The 24,323-nt window shown below is 33.8% G+C and overlaps 1 protein-coding gene and 1 long non-coding RNA gene across 2 annotated transcripts; one reads left to right on the top strand and one right to left on the bottom strand.

The window, feature by feature from the left end:
- On the bottom strand, window positions 1-1,819 carry LOC126744509 (uncharacterized). Its single transcript, XR_007663210.1, has 2 exons — window positions 1,673-1,819; window positions 1-826 (listed from the first exon to the last, which is right to left on the bottom strand). It is a non-coding gene; the product is annotated as an uncharacterized LOC126744509 (long non-coding RNA).
- A 4,103-nt stretch (window positions 1,820-5,922) lies between these two features.
- LOC126744502 (calumenin) lies at window positions 5,923-22,827 on the top strand. The gene is made up of 4 exons (XM_050451942.1): window positions 5,923-6,406; window positions 10,876-11,083; window positions 11,135-11,338; window positions 16,741-22,827. Exons 1-4 carry the CDS (start codon window positions 6,189-6,191, stop codon window positions 17,065-17,067), a joined length of 957 nt encoding a protein of 318 aa, XP_050307899.1. The 5' UTR covers window positions 5,923-6,188; the 3' UTR covers window positions 17,068-22,827.
- Window positions 22,828-24,323: the final 1,496 nt, after the last annotated feature.

Here is a 24,323-nt window from a genome sequence, read left to right as displayed (position 1 = left end):
GTAAGTAAATAGTGTTTTATTGGAACAGGAAAGTTACATTTTACATTTTTTAAACGAACCAAAATACCTATTTCGATTAAGTTAAATTCAATATTTTTCTTTGCCAATCCACTTGCCCCTCTTTATTTAAGTAGTTTCTAAAGCGTTCCCTAACTTGCTTATCTGTGCTGTGCCAATAACGACGTCCCCTGTTTCCTTGTTTTCTACATTTAATATGTTACTATAATAATTATTTGTATTTGCTGTTTTCATTAAAAAATTGTGTAGATAACAGCAGGCTAAAACAACAACGGTGGCCTTTTCAGGTGATAAATTTATAGCTTTTTGAAATACACCAAATCGAGTAACAAGGATGCCAAATGCGTTTTCAACTACTCGGCGAGCCCGTGACAATCGGTAATTAAAAATCCAGTTTGTCACTGATAAATCCTCTTGGCTAAATGGCTTCAATAAATGTTCGCTCAGCGCAAAGGCATCATCCCCTATAAAAACGTAAGTAAGTTTTCGTCGGTATTTTTGAGGCATCAGGAATATTCAACCGATTGTTTTGGAACATTTCCCAAAAATCGGTATTGTAAAGAACTCCTCCATCCGATACCCGTCCGTTAGTGCCAACATCAACCATTATAAAATTATAATTAGCATCTACAATCGCCATCAAAACGATGCTGTGGGTGCCCTTGTAATTATAGTACCTTGATCCGGAATTCGCTGGTTTAATAATGTGAACGTGTTTTCCGTCTATTTTCCCAAGGCAGTTCCTAAATTGCCACTTTGCCCCAAAGTCCTTTGCTATTTTCTCCCATTCGTCTCCGGTTAATGGTATCTAAAAAAACAAAGCATTTATTTCATTGATCTGTTTCCTATTGTTTCAGCGTTTTGAAGACAGGCAACAAAAAGAAGGCACTGATAGAACTGAGAAAGCAACAAAAAGAAAAGCTACTGGAAACCAGGATAACCAAGATCGTCAGCAGCTATTATCCATGACGCGTGAATATCTAACTAAAGACGATGAATATCCCATTGGAAAAATTTGGGAAGCAAAGTTGAAAAGTCTTATTGACCCACAACAACGAAGGTTGGCGGAGAAACACATAAATGATATTCTTTTCGAGACGGAACAGGGCACCTTAAACAAAAGCTCCGTCAAAATAAAATGACGAAGCAAATTTTGTTGATGTATATTCAAGAGCACCATCAGTTCAAAGTTTATCATCCGCAAGTTGCAACTATAGTTACACTTACACAACGCCCATGTTCTCTCCACCAATGCCATTGGATGAAGCACACAACGTTAGTCAAAATCGACAATATTTAGAGCTTCAAAATGTATCCCAAAATCATCAACAAGCCCTTCAAACAGAACACACACCACAATCACCTTCCTTCAGACAGACTTTCCTACTATACAGACACTTATGGTTGTAGGAGAAATGATAGTGGAAAATTTTAGATCCTCAAACGATCTCCCAGTAGCTAAAAATCGTAGCGTGAACGCTAGCCTTTCGTTTGCTGATATTGCTTGTGTCCTGTTTGGTAATAGAAGGCCTTAGGAGATTGAGGAGTTCATTGTACACATCACTACTCATTCGGAAATAGTTTCGATAATCATCTGGATCCGTGTTATTTATAAAATTTAACAAATTTAAATGAGTGTATTTTTGACGCTGACCTATCCATTGTTTCATCCAACGTCTCTTTTGCTTCTTGCGTTTAAAACTTGTACAGTACAATATAATGGATAACACAAGCTTTTTGTTTATTGCCCATTTTTTTGAAGAAGAGGAATACGAGAAAGAACGACCACAACAAAACTAAATATTGTATAGGTTACTGATAGAAATATTGATAGTGTGAGGTGAATTTCAAAATATTGATGAAATACTGACAATATCAAGTACAGTCAGTATTACTGATCGTGTGAGGGGCGCGTTAAGATTCTCATTACTCAATTTAACGTGCTTACAAGTCTAATGATATATTTGCTCTAATATTCGGCGGTATAGTCGGCAAAACAACGGATGTTTTTTATTCAAATTGTTCTTTTTCATCATGTCGAAAACATTGGATAATTGTATTACTTACTTTAATTTAAAAACTTACTTTAATTTAAAAACAAATAAATTTATTTACGATTAAATACAAAATTAGGCTCGCTGTGCCGCTTAGAAACTCAAAACTAATTATCCAAAATTCGAAGAGCAACCATCTCAACGAGGCTCAGAGATCTCTTTGCCCCTCATGATAAGTAATTTCCTTACTAATAGAACATTCGAAGTAGATTGGGAACCTACTCAAAATACTATACACAGGAGTCCCCCAAAGTGCGGTTTGCCCCATTTTGTTTGTACTAGGCATTAATGGTATTACGAATCACCTTAGGAGATATGTCAATGTCAGAATCTTTGCAGATGACGTAGTAATGTACCACTCTTCTATCAACCCGGATATAAGCCGTACTATCTTGCAAAACAACTTCAATAGTTTAGTAGAGTGGGCCTCAAACAACAACTATATCACATGCAAAAGTCACATGCAAGTTATGCGCATGCTATCACACACAAAGTGGGGAGCTGAACCATGGTTCTATCGCCTATTCATCTGCCCCACAAAGTTATATTCAATCACTTAGACCTATAGAGAATGCAGCACTCAGAATAGCTCTTGGAGCAAGTCAATAAATACTTGTATTGTAAAGCAGAATGTATCCCCCCAACCTATAGAACTACCTACTTTACCTTAAAATATGCAAATACACAAAGTTTAAACTCAGAACAGTCTAGCACGAGCAACATTTTACACAAAATAGAAATTGTATGCCAATAAAAATTTAGAAATTGCTATACTTTTCGTTGGCGGAATCAATAATTAGATACGGTTTGTCAATATGGGGCGGAACTTATTCAACAACTTTAAATATTCTCAATGTTACCCAAAGATATCTGTTAAGAGTCATATTAAAAAAAATGCTAGATACTCAACTAAACTCTTGTTCCAGGAAGCTCAAGTTATGACGGTACAACAATTATATGTTAAGTCAATTCTTATTTATTAGTGTACAAGCATCCTGGCTTAAGACAACAAAATACTACAAATTATCATGCAAGAAGCACGCCTGCGGAGTCTGTGAAAATCCCTTTTCTGACTAAAACGAGAAATCAAAGCATATATTGGTCCTAAATTTTACAATATTCTCCCTACAGATATTAGACGCATCTACAACTGAAATCTATTTAATAAAAAAATTTCATTATATTTGAGTCAAATCTTTGATATGTTTGATAACATGCGATTGCTGTAAGGTTCTCTTGTACACACACAGATATATATCTAGGTGTACAACTATTATTTATGTTATTATTTAAGTTTTAGATATATTACTTTTTCTGTAATATATATTTGATTTGAAATATTACAACCGAGAGTTGGAAAAACTCCATACAACATGTTTTAAAGTAGAAAATTCTTATGCGTCTATAAATGTTGTGTATTCAGTACAGACCCTTAATAATAAGTTTAGACAATGATAGTGACAGTGAAACAGAATTAAATTTAGAGTAAGGTAGAATAAGTTATTAAACACTATTTGAATTTATAAGAAATAGTTGTCTTTTGTATTCTATATTATTCCCTGTTCCCTCTATCACTTTTTAAAAACGTTGGACCTTGCACAATGGGCCTTAATGGTCTAATTAATTTATGCTAGTAGGAGCGAACGGTATATTTTTGAGTGCACTATACTTAAGGATATTATTTGGAGACTTCCATTCTGAAGCTAAAATTTAAATTATGGTTTAATTTATTACCGTAAAGCGGGGTTACTTCAAACGCATTTTGCAGATTTTTTGAACATTGCGCCTATGCGCGGTGAGAAAAATTACCCAAAATTTAAATATGATATTATTGAACCTTCGGTTAGATATCCTTAACATAAAAATGATCAAAAAATTTATATTTATTTTTAATTGCTAAATATTGTTCGAATTAACTCCTTTGGGTGGGGTAATTTCAAACATTGTTTTAAAACGCATAAAATTTTGAATTTAGACCATGGAATGGGTAAATTCGATACGATTTTAATGTTTTTTAAGCTTTAGAACTGAAAGTAGACATCTATTTTGCAGAAAAAATATAGCCTTATAATAAAATAAATGTTTATTAACATAAATTTACATTTCCTCTGACAAGCTAGGTATGTTTTTATAAAAATATAAAGTAGGAAATTTATTCTGAATAGTGATTAGGTAATACCTGAAATGCAAAACTTAAAACTATACCTACGTAAAAAAGAAATGCAGACAAACTAATACTTATTAGATCGAATACCTGTCGGTAAATTCTTGAACATAAATCGTTTGCTTCTTAAGTCTGTTGATGGGATAAGTTTCTTTATAATGTCAGTCCGATTTATTAATGACTCGTCTTTGGCATCTGAGTAATTAAAACAATTTTGTAGTTTCTCATATCGTTTTCGCCTCAAAAAAGTTTATCAATATAAACTCAGACCGATCAGAAAAACTTCAGTAACTTTGCCAATAAAAAATCGCTCAGTGTTTTTGGAACACTTAAACCTGGCTAAAACATAGTCATTCAAAATGTAGTTTTGATCCTTAAAACATGACTCTGATTCAACATTTGTGTGCGAGATCAAGTCAATGTTTTGATTTATGGCATCAGAGTCATTGGAGACAATATCATCGTCAGAGCTACTCCACTCTCTTGAAGGCAACCTAAATCACATGCCTTAATTCCTTTCCCTGGCGCTACAGCGAATTATTTGCCTCGCTTTATATTTTGCCTTTCTTGCAAAGTTCTTGAGTTTTGCAAGAAGTCAAGAAAAGTAGCAGACCAGCGCCGACCAATGTCAATCTGGTTTTGCTGTTCTTCCAGTTGATCACGCATATGAGCTTTGGAAGTTTCTTTAAAACGAACATTTTTGTCACAAGGAATTATTCCGCAAGTTCTGAAACTAGACAGGATATTGTTACAGCCATTAAGTCCAACAGTGTCAAAAAGTTTTCTTAACATTCGGGGAAAATCGGGCTTTAGAAGGACGCCTCTATTTTTTTATTTCCATTCTGTCAAAATGTGTCTCCGGGCTTTTTTGAACGGTGCAAAAAAAGCAACATCCAAGGGTTGAAGCAGGTAAGAGTACATTGGAGCAAAGATTAAGGTAATAGTACAAGAGACCCATTGGGCAGTAAGAGTACAAAGTCGATGTTATTTGTTTGGCATAGTTGTATCACTCTGAGAGAAAGATGGTTGGATAAATTATCCCCAATTAGATTTTTTTTCCCTCGCATTTTTTAAAGTACGGAAAAGCCACTTTTTCGAACCAGTCTTCAAATACGGTGCCTTCAAACCAACCGCTTTTGGTTGTATACTTCACCATAAGGAGTTGAGGGCCATTTTCGGTCCAAGTAGGGCAAAGGTGTTGCGCACTGTAAACAATATACGGTGGTAGCAATTTTCCAGACCCAGTCACTGATATCATTATAGAGGTGCTGTATTTGCTAGAATCTCAAATTTTATTTACATATTTTGTGCCTTCCTTAAAAACAACCTTTACCCTGCCAGGATCATCACACAAATTTGTTTCATCATAGTTCACTAAGTTCGCTATGTTCACATATTCGCACACCCTGTAGACTTTGTGACAAATTTTCAAAATATTAACTAATAATTTCGGGATTCAATTCAGCTCGGCTAAAAATACTTATTTATATCTTCTGGTTTGCATAAGCTATCACGAAGATAGATTAATCCATAGATTACATAATTTAGTAGATAGATGCTAAAATATACTGTAAATCAAAGTTTACTGAATAAGATACTGAATATATTTTATTCAGTAAACTTTGCTGTAAATGCACCCTAATCTCGTTTCAAACTAAAACTTCAAATTCAAACAGCTGATGAATACATCTATTTTTAGAATACGTGTCGGCGTTTCAATTCCTATTTACAACTTCCTTAATTTAATTTGATTACTTTAACACAAATCTGTAAGCTCCAGATCATGCTCCAGTTTCCAGCAGCCAATTAAATACGACCACGAAACTCTTTTTGACTATCGTCCTTCTAACACGCAAGAGCCATATAGAAATTACGTAAACAGCAGTTCTTGAGCCCTACTTTCTGCAGTTTTTGTGGCAAATCTTCTGGGTCTTCAATTTTTTTGGGCCAAAATGTTAAAATTTTGTAGTGTTCTAGCATTCATAGCATTAATTAGTGCTTTACCTAAAGAAGATGGTCATAAAGATCGAGTTTTTGATGGAGACCTTAGTGATAAACAGCATTTTGAGCATGAAGAGCACAACGTCCAATATGATCATGAAGCTTTCTTAGGGGAGGATGCCAAAACTTTTGACCAATTATCTCCTGAAGAGAGTAAAAGAAGATTGGGGTATGTGTTTACATAATGTTAAATCAATCACCAATAAGTTTGGCAATTACTTTCTTTTATAGTTCACTTATAGTCATAGTAGAATATTTAGTTATGTATAATATAAAAGTCTTTTGAGCTAATGCTGTACAGATCCTTGAGGCCAGAACAGAAAAGCATTGATAGTTAACATAACAATCTGGTTTTTTATGAAATTTTAAATGAAATGAAAATCTCCAAAAAAGAAGTTTTCACATAATAATTGTCTGTATATCAGTAATAGGTATATCTAGGATATTCAGATACCTCAGGCTTTGCGCCTAATAAGTCCTTGACCTTTAAATCTTTTATCTTTCTTGCCCCTTTTGTTGATCCAGAGGTAATCATAAAAACAATAAAGCCTGGTTCATAAATTCAGTTCAGTAAGAAGTAACACCTATGACACAAGGAAAATAAACTACTAATATTCACATTTTGAGGTAGGCTCCAAGTTGTAAGAAGTAAGACTCATGAAATGGTTCAATTTCATTTCTTGGGTCATACTATATTATGAATTTGCACGATCCTTACTGCATGGAGCCTACTTCTTACTTATGTGTTACTTCTTACTGCAAACTGTTTTATGAACCCACGTTAAGAAATGGTTTGGTGGTACCCGAAGTAAACATCTTTATCAATTCTTGTTTTGCTAGAGGTGATTTTTCCTCAAAACTTGGCTTTGTCCAATATTTAAAAAAGCAGACTATCCAAAATAATTCTAGTTGCATTTTTAAACAGAAATACAGGTTTACTCTTTAAAAAATATTTATTTTCAGCATCTCAGTTTGCCTTTAGATAGGGTCTTTCTACATCTGATGCAATACAGAGATTGATTGTGGATATAGTGGGTACCTTTGAGAGTAGGTACTTACAATCCCTTTCTGTAACTTCTCAAAGGCTGTGTATCCCATGACATCCTGCTGTAAAAATTATCCCTATATGGAAAAAGATGAAATTCACACCAATTTATATGGGCTTAGAATTGTTGAAAGCAATATGTTGTTGTAATATCTACAAATATGTACAAATAAAATAAATGAGCCTGAACATTCACAAAAATATGTGACCATTGAACAACCCCACCATATTCTACACTATCAAAAAACTCATATTTACCATAGAATGCTTTAGTTTTAAAACATCTTAGCCCATCTTTCAAAAACATTTGCCCCTAGAATTTTTACTGCATTTGGCAGAGTGGTTCCTCCTCCTGCCTCCTGTAGTTCCACAGGATAAATTGAATTAATTTATGGAAATAATATGGTTATCCCTGTCTCTAGTATTATATGAGTGACTGTTCTACCTATAATGATTTCTCTTTACATGTAGAAAGCTCAAGGACTTGTGGCCATCTTTCACCATTTTTCTTTTTCTTGATCTTTTCATTAATCATATTGTCTTATGTTTTCAACATTATCAATTCCTCTTAGATGTTGATGATTTAAACATTTGCACATCCATTACTATAGCTAATTGGTTGGTTCTGCAGTTGGTGTGATCTCAATGTGATGCTTCTAAATATGAAACTTTATGTCAAATGAAGCTTTATTGTTACATAACATCAAAATATTTTTAACGGACTCAATGAAAAAAAAATACAGTTACACAATACAGGTAAAAGAAAGTAATAAAATTGAATAGAAAATAACTCAATAATGATCAGGCCAGTCAAGTAAAAAATATAAAATAAATAATACATATATGGAAACTAAACTTTTAGCTGACTTAAAAAGGGAATAGGACAATACAGTTATTAAAATTATACGGGAGCTATTAAAATAGAAATTAAAAAAGTAATTTTATATTTAGAAATCAGAGCATGTCTTCTCAAAATCTCTTTTTAACAAATATCCCAATTGAGTAACAGGCCTTACTAGTCAGCACTCCAAGGTTTTAATAAGGAAGGATTGTATATGGATATACAATGATATCACAATAATTTGACTTCCTTGTCAATGTTGAGGTTTATTAAGAAGAACATAGTAATATCAGTTTCCTGCCTGTATACCAAATACCATGAACTTTGTTCTATATTTGTGGATCATGCATGCAGTCCTCAGTATATATAGACTGTAATTTTTATACCAAAGGTGGGATTAAATAATACAAGTGAATAGTATACAGTCTTGCCAATAATTGGACCAAGTTCTTGAACATTGATCCTGACAGCATAACAATTGGATGCTAATTCCTTGGCAAGAACATTTATACATGTAGTATGTTAGATCCTGGTTAATGAACATTCCTAGAAATTGCTATCAGAATTGATATTGATTAGATTTTTATCAATAGATACATCTTTAAGGCGTACGAATTTGCTTTTAAAGGATTCATTATCAGTAAATTAAAGCTACACCAAACTTTCACCTACTACAGAGCCTGCCATAATATCGTGGTGTTGTCTGCAAATATAGTAAATTTGCGATAATCGCCACTAAATCATTTATATTGTAGAAAGAAGACTAGACCCAAAACCGAACCCTTTGTCACTCTCCATTTAATTACCTCATACTTAGAACACTTTGATTCAATAAAGAAACGCAGAAAAGATAAGAATCAATATTGGAAATTTTTTTTCCAATACTGATTCATTTCTTTCCCCAGCAGAACATCATGTAAAATCTGATCAAAAGCTTTTGGTAGATTACAAAAATAGGTCGATGAATATGTTGACTATTGATATAATATCAGGATATTATTAGTACTTTGTACCGTTGGACATATCCAGTTTAACATATAAAGTCAATTAAAAAAATATGACAGTCTTGTTCGCTGATAATATGACATTTATTCAGCCTTATGATTGTCATAAAAACTCAATGAAAGAGGGATTTTTTAAGTTCAGTGATCGATCACATTCTTGATTATCGTAATAACAACAATATGTGGACAGCATTATAGAAAAAATTGCATGAATGTTTAATAAGAAGGAGCAATTTTATGTTAAATAAAAACTCAAAATATTTTTAACAGCTTTATTGAACCACATCTAAGGTACCTGATCCCATGTTATGAAAATACCTGTAAAAAAGACTTAAATAAATACAAAGGTAAGAAAACAAAGCAATAAATTATTGTACAAAGTTCTCATTCTTAAAACTTAAACAACTTAAGTACTTTGAACAATCTAAACTAGTATATAAAATGCAGAAAAATTTTATAAAAAACAATATATACTCTCAAACAAAATAAGGACTGTCATAGAGATAAGATAAAACAAACAAAAAACTACTGACAAGTTCTACTGAACCAGACCCATCATTGTCATGGATAGTAGTATCAACAGGTACAACAGATACTTACCATTTTTATAAAGTGGTTTAATAATTCCAACTTTCAAGCAACCTGGAAAACAACCTTTGTTAAAAGATTCAATAATTCTTGATAGTGCGACTGGTACGGTGATATTTCTTATATCCGTTTTAAGCATTCACTCCTTATTGTCCTATCCAGAAAATTTTTAAAATTCATTGTGGTCTTATTACCCTCTACATTAAAAGCAGGTCGTTAAAACATTTAATTTTATATACGTATAATGGTGATATTATTTTGTGAAATTTTTACCTAAGTTGAAATGTTCTGTTTACTATAGATGTTGCTATTTGAACTTCATTTATGCATTACCAAAGGCTTATGTGTGATGCTGAGTTAAATTTATATAAGACTGGAAATATTGTTTTTTTTATTCTTATTATTCTCATTTTTATTACATTGATTCTTTAATTTTAAGATAAATTAGTTTTGTTCAAGCTGTCCTAATGAATTCATCAAAACTACTAATTTTTAAGCTAAGCCAGTATGTAATACTGGTAGTATTTTTGCAAAATCTAATGGTAGTTCTTATTAAGGATAGCTCCCAAAAAAATATTTTTTGAAATATTCTAAACTAAATTTATTACCTGTTCATGTAGATAATTCTCAACCAAGAGTGCTACCTACTATTTAATTTTTTAGAAGCATGTCTTTGAAACATTGAATTTTGTATAATAGTGATGTTATTTTTGAAGTCGTTCTGTTTACACCATAGATGTTGCGTTTTATTTAAGACTTAAAATATTATTTTTTTAAATTTGGAATTTATGAATAGCCAAAAATCTATTATTTTAATTTAACACCAATATAATAAATAAAAATAATGTAGCTGAAACAATTCATGCATTGGAATTACTACACCAAATGTTCTACCTAACATCTTATAAAACCATTTAGGCATGTCTTCATAGGTATCATCTTCAAGTTGCAAATAGTTCTGGGACGACTACTTTGATATTAAAAAATATTAAATTTTCATTGGGATTATATTATACTTTTCTTCAGATACGATAATAATAATAAGATATAAATATTATTCATTATTGTTAAATATTTGACATACATTATTCAAAAATTCATATAAATAAAATGTTATCCGTAAAATTATATTTCACTAAAATACATTTGTTTATTTTCAGAGTCATCGCAGAAAAGATAGATAATAATAAAGATGGTTTTATATCGAGAGAAGAATTAAAAGATTGGATCAAATTTACACAAAAACGTTACATCGCTAGTGATGTAAACAGGCAGTGGCAACAACACAACCCCGATGATAATACTTTACTTTCTTGGGCGAGTTATGAGAAAAATGTTTACGGGTTTTTGGATAATCCCATTGAACAGGTAAATACTATAAGATTTATAGTTGAGTCATATAATAATTGGTCATTTTAGGCTCATGATAGTGATGAAGAAAAGAGCTACAAAGCAATGAGAAAACGCGATAGAAGGCGATGGTCGGCAGCTGATGCTGACGGAGATGACAGTTTAACTAAAGAGGAGTTTTCCACTTTTTTGCATCCTGAAGAGTATGAGCATATGAAAATGATTGTGGTGCAGGAAACTATGGAGGACATTGATAAGGATGGGGATGGAAAGGTAATTTAATAAAATTTTTATAAAAATATAGTAAGGAGAGAAGTTTAATAGTAAGTGTAGTATACTCGGAGATAGGTGTCTATTGGTCCAAACTTGGTGACCATAGAGAAGGTAATTTTTTTTCTAAAACTTTGCGTCTATTACAACAAAATAATCTAAAAACCACTAGAAAAACAAATACATTACATTATATCTTTTTTAGAGTACCTACAAAATCTAAGAGCTTAATTTCATTTTTTTAAAACAATAATGTAACGCGGTTTCTGTATCTAAAGACGACATTGTTTTTAAATGTGGGAGACAATGGAAAATTAGTTTTGTAACATCTAATTTTCGAACTTCCATTGTCTTTATTTTAAATTTAGCATGACGTTTCGGTTGGGAAGTATCAAGAAATATCAAGTGTAAACTAACACTATTTTTAAACCTGACTTTATTAATACAGATTAGAATTTATAGTTATACACAGTTTTTGTATCTCTGAATTTAACAAATTTACTTTTCTACGAGTTTCACTGAGTTTCTTGCGTACCGGGAGGCGTTTGCGATTATTACGACCTGGCAAAGTCGTAGGTGGCGTAATTGAATATCGGCCAGGTCGGAGGCCCAGTCAGAGAGGCGTAAGTCAGAATGAGGCGAACAAAGATCTGGTAGATCCTGACTTTCGCTTTTTGGGAGAGTCGGTTCGGGACTTAAGAAGAGGTTCGGTTGGGTTGGAGTCGCAGGCTATTCCTAGATATTTGGATTGGTTGGACCCGGAAATGTTTGTTGTTTTCCAACGGAGTTGATGCGGAGAAGTAGGTCTTCCATGTTTGGAAAAGAGGATGGCTTTGGTCTTGTGTGGATTTACGCGGAGACGTCATTCGTCTAATCCTGGAGTTGGGTGAGGTGGGTTTGCAGTCTGTGTCGGATCCACTTTTTTCTGGAGGCAGTGGAGACGATCGCGATGTGACGTGAAATCTTCTGTTGGCGAGGAAAGAAAAGACCAACCAGATCGGGTAGCGGGGCAAATGGAGGGAAATAAGCTTTGAGATTAGTCATTTGTGCCACATCTTGTCGAAGCCTTTGCTAAGGTCTAGAAAGACTGCACCAACTTGTATTCTCAGTTAGCTCCCTGCAGGATGTGGTAGATGAGTCAAGTGGTTTGGTGGGTGGTGGAGTCGTTTTTTCCTAAAACTGTTGCGGGAAATGACCGTTGGGGGTGGCGTTGGTTCTCTGGTTGGCGAATGAGAGTAGATTCATTCCAGAGCCTTGCGGCTATGTTTTCTGGCTGTTGGGGGATAGTTCGGACGAAGTTCTGATTTTTGAGGAAGGTTTGGACACCTACCTTAGTCGGCTGCTGGGATAGGGGAGAATTAGGCTTCGAATGTATCGTCCATGGTTTCCACCTTTAGTTGGGGGTTCGATTCTGTGTTCTCTTGCACTTTCAGGGAGGGAAGAGGTCTTTTGGCACTTTGGTCAGGTTGCGGGCAAACGAAAAGCTCACTGAGATGTTCAATGCGATGTTGAATGGTACGGTAGTATTACCTTTTAATGAATGGATGGCCCGTCCTGATAGAGAAGCGGCATACTTGATTGTGATCGTGAACTTCTCTCTTGAGGTGGCCCGAAAGGTGCGTTTTGGTTACGCGAGGTGGCAGGATTTTTTAGGAGACTAGGAGGGCGGAGGAGATTTCGTGGGACAGTTTTGCTACTGCGTCTTTTAGCGTCTGGATGTTGATAATTAGGAGGAGGCTGGGTGGCAGTAGGACAGGAAGGTCTTAACCGTTGGTCAATATGTTGGTATAGGTTGTGGGGTTTAAAAGTGTTTTTGGCGAGGAGTGCTGATCTCAAGGTAGATTGGGAGGTGATTTAAGGATAGTTCGTGGAGGACTTAAGGATAGGACGTGGATAGGTTGAGTGATGGCTTTGAGGAGGATGGGGCTGGTATGAGTAGGACAAGAAAGTTCGAAAGAGAAAGTTGTAGACTCCAGAAATTAGTAAGAGTAACTCTGAGAGTGCAAACATGTGCAGATCGCGCACTAGCTCTATCTCTCTTACTCTCCAGAGGATCGAAAAAAGAATTTAATAATCCTGGCAGTCGTAATAAGGATAATGGAAAACTGTTATCAAATTATTCTATTGTCATCGGTCCTTGTTATGTGTGCAAAGTTTCAAGTTGATTTTAGAAAACAGTAAAAATTAAGCTCAAAGATTCCATTACATACATACATACAAACATAGATAAAGCCCGGTTTAGAGATCTATTAAAATCTTTGATGTGCCGCGAATAGTCCGTGTGCCGGTGTTGCTTGTATTGTGACATGGCATGCATATTTAAATCTCAATATTTTATGTGGAAAGAGTCATAAAGTAATATTCTAAGTGATATTTAATCTTTCCATTAAATACATAAATATTTTAAACATTTTTTTTTTAATTTACACATTTGGTTCGTAAAATTAGACTACATACGCCCACGTACTATTTTGTTAGATGTCTGACCTGAGTCACAGCCACTCAAGCGTGAAACGTTGCACAGGTCCGGCCTTAAAATTTATTTGTATTTAAAATTTTATTATTTGGGATTTTTGGGTTTAGTTTCATAAAGTTAGAAATTTAAGATTTATTTAATTTAAAAAATTTGAGTTTTATGGAAAGATAAGATTTAAGTATGTAAAATAAGTTTAATCAAAAATTTTAATTTAATAAGTTTAGTTTTTAGCACCATCGGTGGGGTGTTCATAATAAGTGATGAGAGAATAGGTGGTACAAATTACTTAGGCCAATTTATTCTATGGATTAAGGCATTAAAGATTTACTACTCGACACAAAAAGTTAAAATGTTTTGGTTTGTCTTCAACTTTTATTTATTTCCTTTTTTTGGGTATTGAGATTGATTTTTATTTGGTGGTTATTATTAACGTGGATTTTGGCTGCCACATTCAATGTCCTTTATTATTGTTTTTTTTTTTAAATTTATACATACAGGCGTCCCTCGTTTCACGCGGGGGTTACGTTCTTTAAAAACACCGCGTAAAAAGAAACCCCGTATATCGAAACAAAAACATTTTATTACATAAACTTTTATTAAATACATAATATACATAGGTATGTATGTACATATTATGTATGAGATTAAACGTTAATTTTTTAACAAAAACATTAGTTTTTAGAAAAATAAGACGTAATTTTTGACTGTTCAGCTTCTTTGCGTAAATTCTTCTCAAATTCTTTGTATGGTGCCAATGCTGTAAAAACCTCTTGTTTAGTTTTTAAACTTCTTTCCATTGTAGGATCTTCCCTGATTAACAGTTCGGTGAGGTCGTGTGCCATGGTAAAACATTTATTAAGCGTTTTCAACGTCAACTCCTTTGGTGCCGGGACTACTTTCTCATCTTCACCTTCTTCTTGAGCTTTATAATTGTTCTCCGTCAGTTCTATGAGTTCTTTTTCAGTAAGTTCAACATTATGCAATTCAAATAGCTGATTTATATCTTCTTCATTCATATCATCGAATCCCTCTCCAAGTAATGACTTTCCTAAATCAGCAATTTCTTTCATTTCATCTCCGATATCAGGCACCTTCGCATGAGACTTTACAATTTCTGGCCATAGGTTTTTCCAGCAGCCACAATGTCGATTGTTTAAGTTCACCAATCGATTCTTTAATATTATGTAGGCAATCTGCAATTTTGTAATCCTTCCAGCATTGGCTTAATGTTTTTGTAGGGACGCGTTACAAGTTTATTAACAGCATTTTAAACGTGCATCGCGTGTAATAAGCTTTGTAGATGGCAGTGATTTCCTTATCAAGAGGCTGTAGGATCGATGTGGTGTTTGGTGGAAGAAATTCTACTCGAGCATGGGATTTATTTCCTGTAAACGGGCGGCTGGGTGACCAGGGGCATTATCTATGAGTAATAACACTTTAAATTCAAGATTTTTTCTATGTCAAATATCGTTTAACCTCTGGTATAAAACAGTTCTCAAACCAGTCTAAGAAAATGTCTCTCGTTACCCGTGCATGACCATTGGCATGCCAAAACACAGGTAATTTATTTTTACCTTTGTTTTTTAAACCACGGGGATTCAATGACTTGTACACTAATAAAGGCATAATCATACAATCTCCAGAAGTATTTGAACAAAGCAAAAGTGTGAGACGATCCTTTGCCACTTTACAGCTCTTTGCGGTCTTCTCCTCTTTTGATAAAAATGCTCGTTTTAAAACTGCTTGATTTTCCCCTGTAGCTTTTACTTCCCTTGCTTCTTCCTCTGCTTCCTCAACACTAGAAAATGAACTATCAGAACTACCTTAGTCTAAATCACTTTCCAGATCACTCTTATTGTTTTCATCACAAATGTTATTATCTTTTTTGTGTACCAACTGTCTCCATAAGCCCGCACAAACACTTTCCTCTTCATTTGCCAAATTTTCCTGCCTATTTTCCCACGGTCGAAACATTTTAAGGTCTTTAGGTATAATACCAAAACAAATCCACAAATACAAATAAAAAAAAACACACTTCTTAACAGTAAAAACTGCAAAAAATTGAGACCAATACAGGCCAAATTCTAAATTCTCCACTTTCATAAACGTGTAAAAAGCAAAACCGGCAAGACCCATCAAATAATAATAACCTCACATGACCCCTTTCTCAACTATTAAAGGTGATAAACCCATTCTTAAAGATCTCTTTAAAAACACGACAAAAGTAATACAAGAGCCCAAAAATGTATTTGGGTGCGGCCCCGTAATCCTCAAAATCAGGAGGATAGAGAGAGATACACCATCACTTGCACAGAGCCTAAAGTAGGAATTGCCAGAACGCAGGTGTTTTATCTTTGTTTAATAGACTGGCTAAAAAGAGGTGAGAAGTCTGTGAGTGCTGGGAGTGTTTAAAATTTCTAAAAATTGACATTTTTGAAAGAAAAAAAAATAGTGTAAAACATGGGGTTTTACGTATGTTTAAAATGATTTCATAGATAAATTATATGAAATTTTGCCATTTAAACATGTATATCATGCGACAATAAATATGACATAGGCGCACGGACTATTTAGTGCCGCATCAGCAACAGATCAAAGATTCTAATAGATCTCTGAACTGTACTTTACAACCCGAGCTAATAAACGCGTGTTAAAAATCCTACTTAAAACTTAAAGATATCTGTATTCACTTATTAAAGGAAAAAAATATTTTTAGGGCACATATGAATGAAGTTTTTATAAGAAATAGCTTCCTGGCCATGCCTACATGTTCACCTTGGGTTTTGACAACGTGTTACTTATAATGTTATAAAAATATATAATAGTTTGTTATAAACGTTTTTTTAAACAAACCTTCAGAAAGAAAGTCTATTTTTAAACCAGTGCAATTGATAATTCCATTTGTTGATTGATTTGATTCTCCTGTTAGATCTCCATTGAAGAATATGTTGGAGACATGTACAAAGCGGAAGAAGGTGAGGAAGAACCAGACTGGGTAAAAAGTGAAAAGGAACAATTTACGATCTATCGTGATAAAGACGGGGACGGACTAATGGACGAGCAGGAGGTGAAAAACTGGATTTTACCGGACGATTTTGATCACGCCGACGCAGAAGCCCGTCATCTTATATACGAGGCGGATCAAGATGTGGACGAGCAATTGACCAAAGAAGAAGTTTTGAGTAAATACGATTTATTTGTTGGATCGCAAGCGACTGATTTTGGGGAAGCCTTGGCTAGACACGATGAACTTTAAATCATACAAAGTTTGTCAAATTTTAAGTGTTCATATTTAATTTTTTTTTCTAAGTTTTTCTTTATAACAGTTTGTGCTTAGCATGTCTTTATTTTTTTTTAAGTCTTCTAGAACTAACTTCTAGTGCATTTATATAGTTTTTAATAATGTTAGAATATCTTTTATATTAGAACAAAGCTAACATCAAGACTGATATTGCTCGATTTTTAAAATAGGCTTCGCTGTTATCGTATAATATATGAAAAGTATTTGTCCAAAACTAACTCAAAGTCCAAAATCGAAATACTGAATAAATTTAGCGTTCTTTGTTACACTTCTTAACACCAGATGATAAAGATTTGGATTTATTTAATATCTAATTGAAAAATAAAAAACTACTAGCTAAAAGTTACAAATTTTGAAAGCTGATATTAGAAAACTGATTTAAGTCCTTATACGTAAGCAACAATTAAAAAGAGTGTTTCTTATTATAGAAAAGATTTCATATTACCGACAGCTTCTTCTGCAGTGTGAACTACAGCTCTCGTAGATTTTGTAACGATTGTTTATAAAATAGCTTTTCTTCCTCTGTAAGTGTTACATGCTTCGCTGATTTTTTTCAGTACTTATCTTATTGACGCCTGCTATCCTTTGTACCCTTTCCGGAATTTTTTATGTCCAGGTTGTTCATTTTTAAAACAGGATGTGAACATGATATGGGAGAGCCACCTTCTGTGGCCACATTTTTACTGGGCGGTCTGTAACTGAGAAAAATCTTGTTCTGTGGCCATGCTATCTACATTCCAACTATGGCCATTGCTTTTTAAATCAAAGTTTAAGCGAAAATATTTTTAAATTCTTAATATTATTATTACTTTCTTATTTTTAAAAGATAACTTAAAATTGTTAATAATATGATAGGAAAAGATTAAAAACAGAAAATGTCCAAAACTCTACGAATGAAGATATAGGAAAAAACTAATACATACATAATATTAATCTAGCCAAATTAAAATTTTAAATCTATTGACAAAAATTATTTATTCTTAAGGTTCCTCCAGTATTGCTGGGTTCAGAATACCTCAGCTCAATATCACTTTTCGTAATAGTGGAAGTATCTGAAGCTGTACGAAAGACTTTTTTGTTGAAATTGCAGGTAAGACTTAGTGTATTCGTTGTCTTGTAGATGAATATCGGTAACTTGGGCTAAATAGTATTTTAAAGTTTTTTTTTGTAGAGAATTTTACTAGGATAAATCTCTTTAATTTTTATATTCGTCTAGATGAGTGCAATCTATGTAGGGGAGACCGGGGCAGGTTGTAACAATTTATGGTTTATTTTTATTGTAGCAAAAACTTTTTGTCTCACAAATTTCGTATTTTCCTACCACATTCTACAAACCTTATATAAATACCTTATACAAACTTTATAAATGTTATAAGAGACTTAATTTTTTCTTTACTATAGTATTATTTTAAAAATATCAAAAATAAAGCAGGCATGATTTTGGTACAATTTAAGATGGTAGATGTAACATCGTTTTCTACTTTAGAAAACTAGCTTAAATTATAGTTAAAGCAATGAGTATGAACATTTTGCTTAACAGGAAAAAAAAATAAAATGAAAATAGCTACAAAATAAACATTTATCTTTATTAAAAAAACATGTAATAGTCTAACAAAAGAAAACAGAAATAAAATTCTAACAAAATTTCAATAATATAATCTTCTTATATCAATAGCTTTTTAACGTAATAAGAAAAAACCGAGTAAAAGAATCCGAGATCACCGGGAGTGCATTCATCGTGTGCCTACTGCTTACATGTTTTGCATTGAATCCATTCTCCTGGTTTGCTATTAGATAATTTCTCGCAGCACACAATGGAAATTGTATCATCTTCATCAGAATCATCGTCAGAAGACTGAAGAACCTTTCTTTTAGCTGCTTTAACCTTTGGCGCCAATGCTTTCCCTTTTTTCACAAGCTTTGCTTTAGTTTCCGACTTTAAAGCCTCCAGTTCGGGCGTTTCAGTTAAAACAGCAGACTTTCGGTTTTTCCGGCCTCTAGTTGCTTGTTTTTTTTTTGGCGCAGACTTTGGAAATTGTCTCACTGCTGCTGAAGAAAAACTCAGCATCGAAGTAATTTTACAGGAAATTAGATGGTACAGCATGAGAGGTAGAAGGCAAGTCTTCAATTGCAGGTGTTAAACCAGCCAGATGAAGAGCTTCATACGGAGGATTAGTGGGTAAAGAACTTTGATTTCCTAAGGCACAACCATCATCAGGTACGGGCGGGACATCAGGTGGTACTTCTTCATGTTGACGGTCTTGTACGTACGGTCGATCAGTTACACTGGATAGCAAAAAATCATTTTCCCCAAAAGTGTTCCTGTTAAATGGTTTAATTCCGGTACATTGAAAGCCTTTGGTAATGTTATTTTGTGAAAGTTCTAAAGGAAGTGCTTCACGAGCAAGTCCTGGAATATCATATATTGTTCTAGGATGATTACGCATTCAGGAGTCTTGTTGGGACGTCATATATTTTTTTAAGGGACCATAAACTGACCGGTCAAGAGGCTGGAGGCGATGGGAACAATGAGGTGGAAATGATAATAACACAACTCCATTTTCTCTGGCAAATTTAACAGTTTTATATGCCACGTGAGATTCGTGGTTATCCAGTAGTAGTAGGATGGGTTTTTCGGTAGAAGGCCGAACATGTGAAATAAAGTGTTGAATAAATATAAAAAAGTCATCAACAGTCATCCAACCTAATTCATTGCCAGCTCCAGTGCACCCTGGCGGACCATCTCGAATATAATGATCCTGAAAGCGCATTCGAGGACAAATAGAAACATCGGCGGGACGTGGTTACCAATAGCGCTTACTGCAATGCATAGAGTTACTAGAACCCCTCTTTCACTGGATGTTATACCCCCATCTTGTTTTGTGCCTTTTTCGGCTATTACTTTTCCTAGCCTTTGAACTGTAGTCAGCCCAGTTTCATCCAGATTCCATATGTCAGATGGAGTAAATTGAAATCTGTCTCGGGAACTCGAATGGATAAATTAGGATGTTTTTTAAGACAATTCGTAAGCCAATCTTCGCCCGCTGTCTTATTTTTAGACCATGACTCGGGCACTTTAAATGTCATAGCATAATCATAAGCTAATTTTCTTACCTCTTTTGGAAGACAGACCAAAATAAATTTTTGCGCACCGCTTAATATAAAGCTCAAGTTCATTCATTTGGGCATCTGTAAATATTTTTTTGTGTTTACTATACCCAAACTTTTCTAATGAGACATGTGTAATATTATTATTATAGTTTTTCTCTTTCATTTTCTTAACATATCTGCTAAGTGTTACATGACACATTTTAAGATCTTTTGCTACTGATCGAATGAATTCATTCATTCATTCATACTTGTTTTCTTCTTATAGTTTCTCGTGCTAAAATTAAACAATAAAAAACTATTATCTTAACCGTTGCAATTTTTGGGGTAAGTTGTAACACGTTACAATTTGCCCCGAGCTAAGTGTTTCAACTTACCCCGGCAGACGTGTCCACTATTTTATTTCATTTCAAAAAACTAAAAGCTGTAATAATCGGCAACACTGTAAAAGTGCAACTATATACCCTAACAAACAGCACCCCAACTTAAGTTGAACAAATGGGAATACATGCAAAAAGATATTCAAATTATATTCCTACCTTCAAATTTTACTTTCACGTCACAATTTTCCTAAACTGCACTTAAATTTCAAACGGAACGTACGCACTCTTCGAAAGCTTGTATACGCAATACGAGATTTGCTGAGTAGCGCCGACTTAAAATTCGGCTACTGTTTCAACTTACCTTGCGTTGCAACGTACGCCGGTCTCCCCTAATCTAAGCTCAAATGATTCAGTGAGTGTTGATGAGACGAAGGAAATATTGGAAAAACTGGAAACAAACATTTTTTTTCTTTTTAGTTAGTAACACCGTTAAGGTTAAAAGATCCTTATCTTCAAAAATTGCCCTCTTTACAAAATTTTTCTTGGCATTTTCATCTGCTTGAAAAACTGAAAGTTGAGCTGGTTGAACTTTTGTGCTTTTTTTCTTTCTATCTCTAGTGCTTTTATTTATTTTATTAATATTTAGAAATGGTCTTATGATTTCTGGGGAAAAACAGGAGAAATATATTCCAGCTAAAAAATCTTTCTGAGATTTGGGCTCTTGAACATATTTGGTTCTTATCGACAGCCTGAAATAACAAAATCGTGCTTTTCTTCTAGGCAGGTGAAGAAAGAAATAATATTTCATTATGTTCCTTATTGTGATGTTTTTCATCTGAGGGTCCTGGAATAAGTTCTTGAACACTTTCTGGCAAAAGTTAATCTATGACCGTTGCTAGTAAAAATTCACTGTCATCAAAAACAGAACTGCTAAGTGAGTAGATTCCGGTATTTTTATAAGCTAAGATTATATTATTTGTACTAAGGGCATGCCCTAATATCTTACTTATAAATTGTTATCCTTGGGCCGAGGTGGGTACTCTTCCACAGGTTACACTCATTGTTTTGTAACCGTGTCAGTGGCCCATAAACTAAGTTCAAGGGCTGAAATTGTGTGATATGTGATGCCTTTTAGCCATTTTAATAACATAACGGAAATATGGCTTTTGTGATTATTTATTATCAAGAGGACTGGATGTTGTGCCGATGGTCTAGCATTTTTAATAAAATATTAAAATGTGATAAATATATCTTCGTTTATCCACCCGAAAAGGCGAAACATCTTCAACTCGCGCTCAACGCGCTTTAAAAGTTTCAGGGTTTCACGGCTAACTGTTCAAAAATGTTTACAAAGAAACCTAAAAACACAATCTTTAATTAAACATGCAAGATGAAATCAGGAAAACTAGTAAATTACTTTGAATATCATGTTGACCGAACTGATTCGCTTGACAAAGCTTTGTATTATAGTGTTTGCAAGATATTTTTGATATTTTTCGTTTTGAACTATTAAGTTCTGTTGGTTTTTTATACTTTTGCCAATTGCTTTTATTTTCATTCTTTCTTTTTTTCTCTTGAACAAGTAGAAACTGGCATGTGCTAATCGTCCGCTATTAATATTAAGGAACAGTTTTCTTACCATTGTTGAAACCTGTTTTTTTGCTATTGCTTACTGTAGCGTTTATTTAACATAAAATATAGATTTTATGGAAACTTTAAATTTATACCCTTTTACTTTAAATGACAATAAAGCAACAGACAAATACAATATAATCAGTATACTTTTACTTATTTGTAACTTATTTATCATTATGAAGTTATAAATAAGTAATATAACTTATATATTACTTATCTAGAACTTATTTATTATGTAGGCTCCAGGACTTTTCGCTTTTGGACTTTTAGTCATATTTGAAAAAAAAAAATTAAAAATAGGCATTTGAAACGTGTTGGACATAAGGTAGTTTTGAGAAAAATTACTTCCACTGTTGTTCAGGGAATCAACATCTTTAGGAAATGAGCGACGTATTTATTTTTTTTAACTTGTACTTATTTTTTTAAAAAAGCTTTTCATATATATATGACCAGGTACTATCTAATTAATAGTTTTTGTTTTTATTGTGCTATAGTCTTATAATTGTTAAAGAACAAAATTGTTAGTTTATCTTAAACTAGCGTAAATATAGACAATTTTGGATATTATAATAGTGATTTATGTGATGTGAATCTCTTATGAAATAATAATTGTGCCACAAAAATTATAATACATATTTTTGAGTAAAAACTTGTTTTTTTTCATGTTCCTATAATAAGGAATTTTATTACTACAAACTTTAAAAAATTGAAGTAATTTAATTGTTTGGTTGTGATTGCAGGGTATTTCCGTTAGATTCCCAGTCATTTTCCCGAACGTCAATTTTCACAAATGACCACTTTCCCGAAATTGCAATTGTCCTGAACATTTTTTTTCTCAAACTATCGTATTATCGAATGACTGTTATCTGGAACAGAATTTTTCCGGAAAAGAATGTCACTTGAACTTTTGACTTATTCGGGGGAGGATTAATAGAAATAGGAATTTATCTTTAAATAAACTTCCTTGGCCGGAAGTACTGAATAACCCAACCCAAAAAGTAACAAAAACCGTGAATAAATTTTATTGGATGGATAAAGTAGTATTACTCGAGAAAAATAGTTATTCGGGAGAAATAAAATTCGGTAAAATGGTTTCGAGAAAACGATCCTTCGTGAAATTGATTGTTCGGGAAGAGTAGCTCGATAAAACGATTATTCGAGAAAAATAACATTCGGGAAAATGGCAATTTGGGAACGGGGAAGCTCGGTTATTTGTAAACCGAACCTTGCGGTTTTTGCGATTTTGCCACTTTTTGTGAAACTGCTGCAAACAGGATAAACGTACTCGTCTTGTTTCTAAGACACAGGGTAAAAACGAAAAGTTTTTGGAGCGCTGTCGGAAATGTAAGCCTATTTAGGAAACACCCTATATTTTTTAACATCTTTAAAAGATATAGCAAGTAGAATAGAATATGCGAAGATTTAGTGCTCCCGCTTCTCATGGGTTACGAGGAAATACTGAATATGAGGTGATCCAGATACTGCACAGTCCTTTCAAACAGAAGACGTATCTGTGAGGGTTTAGTCTACAACCTCGTAACCCTAGGAACATTTCAGACAAGTCTTCCAGGACAGTCCTCTTAAAATCGTTTTAATCAGGCGTTCAAAAGTGGAAGGAGCATTGCATAGTCTAAATAAAGTGCTGTAATCCAGCACTCAGCGTGATGCCAACTCGATTTGCCAGTATCCACTTTTGACATCTAGCGTGAAAAAAATCTTCGATTTTTCCACCTCGATCAAGGTGTCTAAAGTGTTAGCGAGTGATAGGATAGCTGTCTTCTTTAGTGACGTTATCAAGCTGCCGCTAATCTATGCAGATCTGGTCAAGTCGTCTTTTCCGTTTCAGCAATTCAAGCCTGCGCTCTCTTGGCTAGTGGTAGTCTTCGAGATGTCTGGCGGATGTGACCAGCCTATATTGATTTTATGCTGGACTATGTTGGTCCACGCTTTCTTCCCAAAAACGTCCCGATATCTGTAGACCAAATGCCTCAGCTTCCTTCTTCGAACTTGTCGAATTTTGAAAATTTGAGAAATATTGCTGAAACTGTAGAGCACTGTCCTAATTCTATTACTACTTTCTTCTAATCCGAATACTGCACGTACCACTGTCTTATCGACTGCTATCCTTGACCTATACCTAGCCTT

Source organism: Anthonomus grandis, chromosome 14 (genome assembly GCF_022605725.1).
Source record: "Anthonomus grandis grandis chromosome 14, icAntGran1.3, whole genome shotgun sequence".
Classification (NCBI taxonomy): domain Eukaryota; kingdom Metazoa; phylum Arthropoda; class Insecta; order Coleoptera; family Curculionidae; genus Anthonomus; species Anthonomus grandis.
Note: the sequence above shows the minus strand (reverse complement) of the source record. Positions and strands in the feature narration are given on the sequence as shown.

Bases quoted from the DNA above. Each gene is read 5' to 3' on its own strand.
- LOC126744502 (XM_050451942.1), top strand. From the start codon at position 6,189: ATGTTAAAATTTTGTAGTGTTCTAGCATTCATAGCATTAATTAGTGCT. The intron at 6,407-10,875 runs GTATGTGTTTAC...GTTTATTTTCAG, and splicing joins GAGAGTAAAAGAAGATTGGG to AGTCATCGCAGAAAAGATAG. The intron at 11,339-16,740 runs GTAATTTAATAA...TTCTCCTGTTAG, and splicing joins ATAAGGATGGGGATGGAAAG to ATCTCCATTGAAGAATATGT.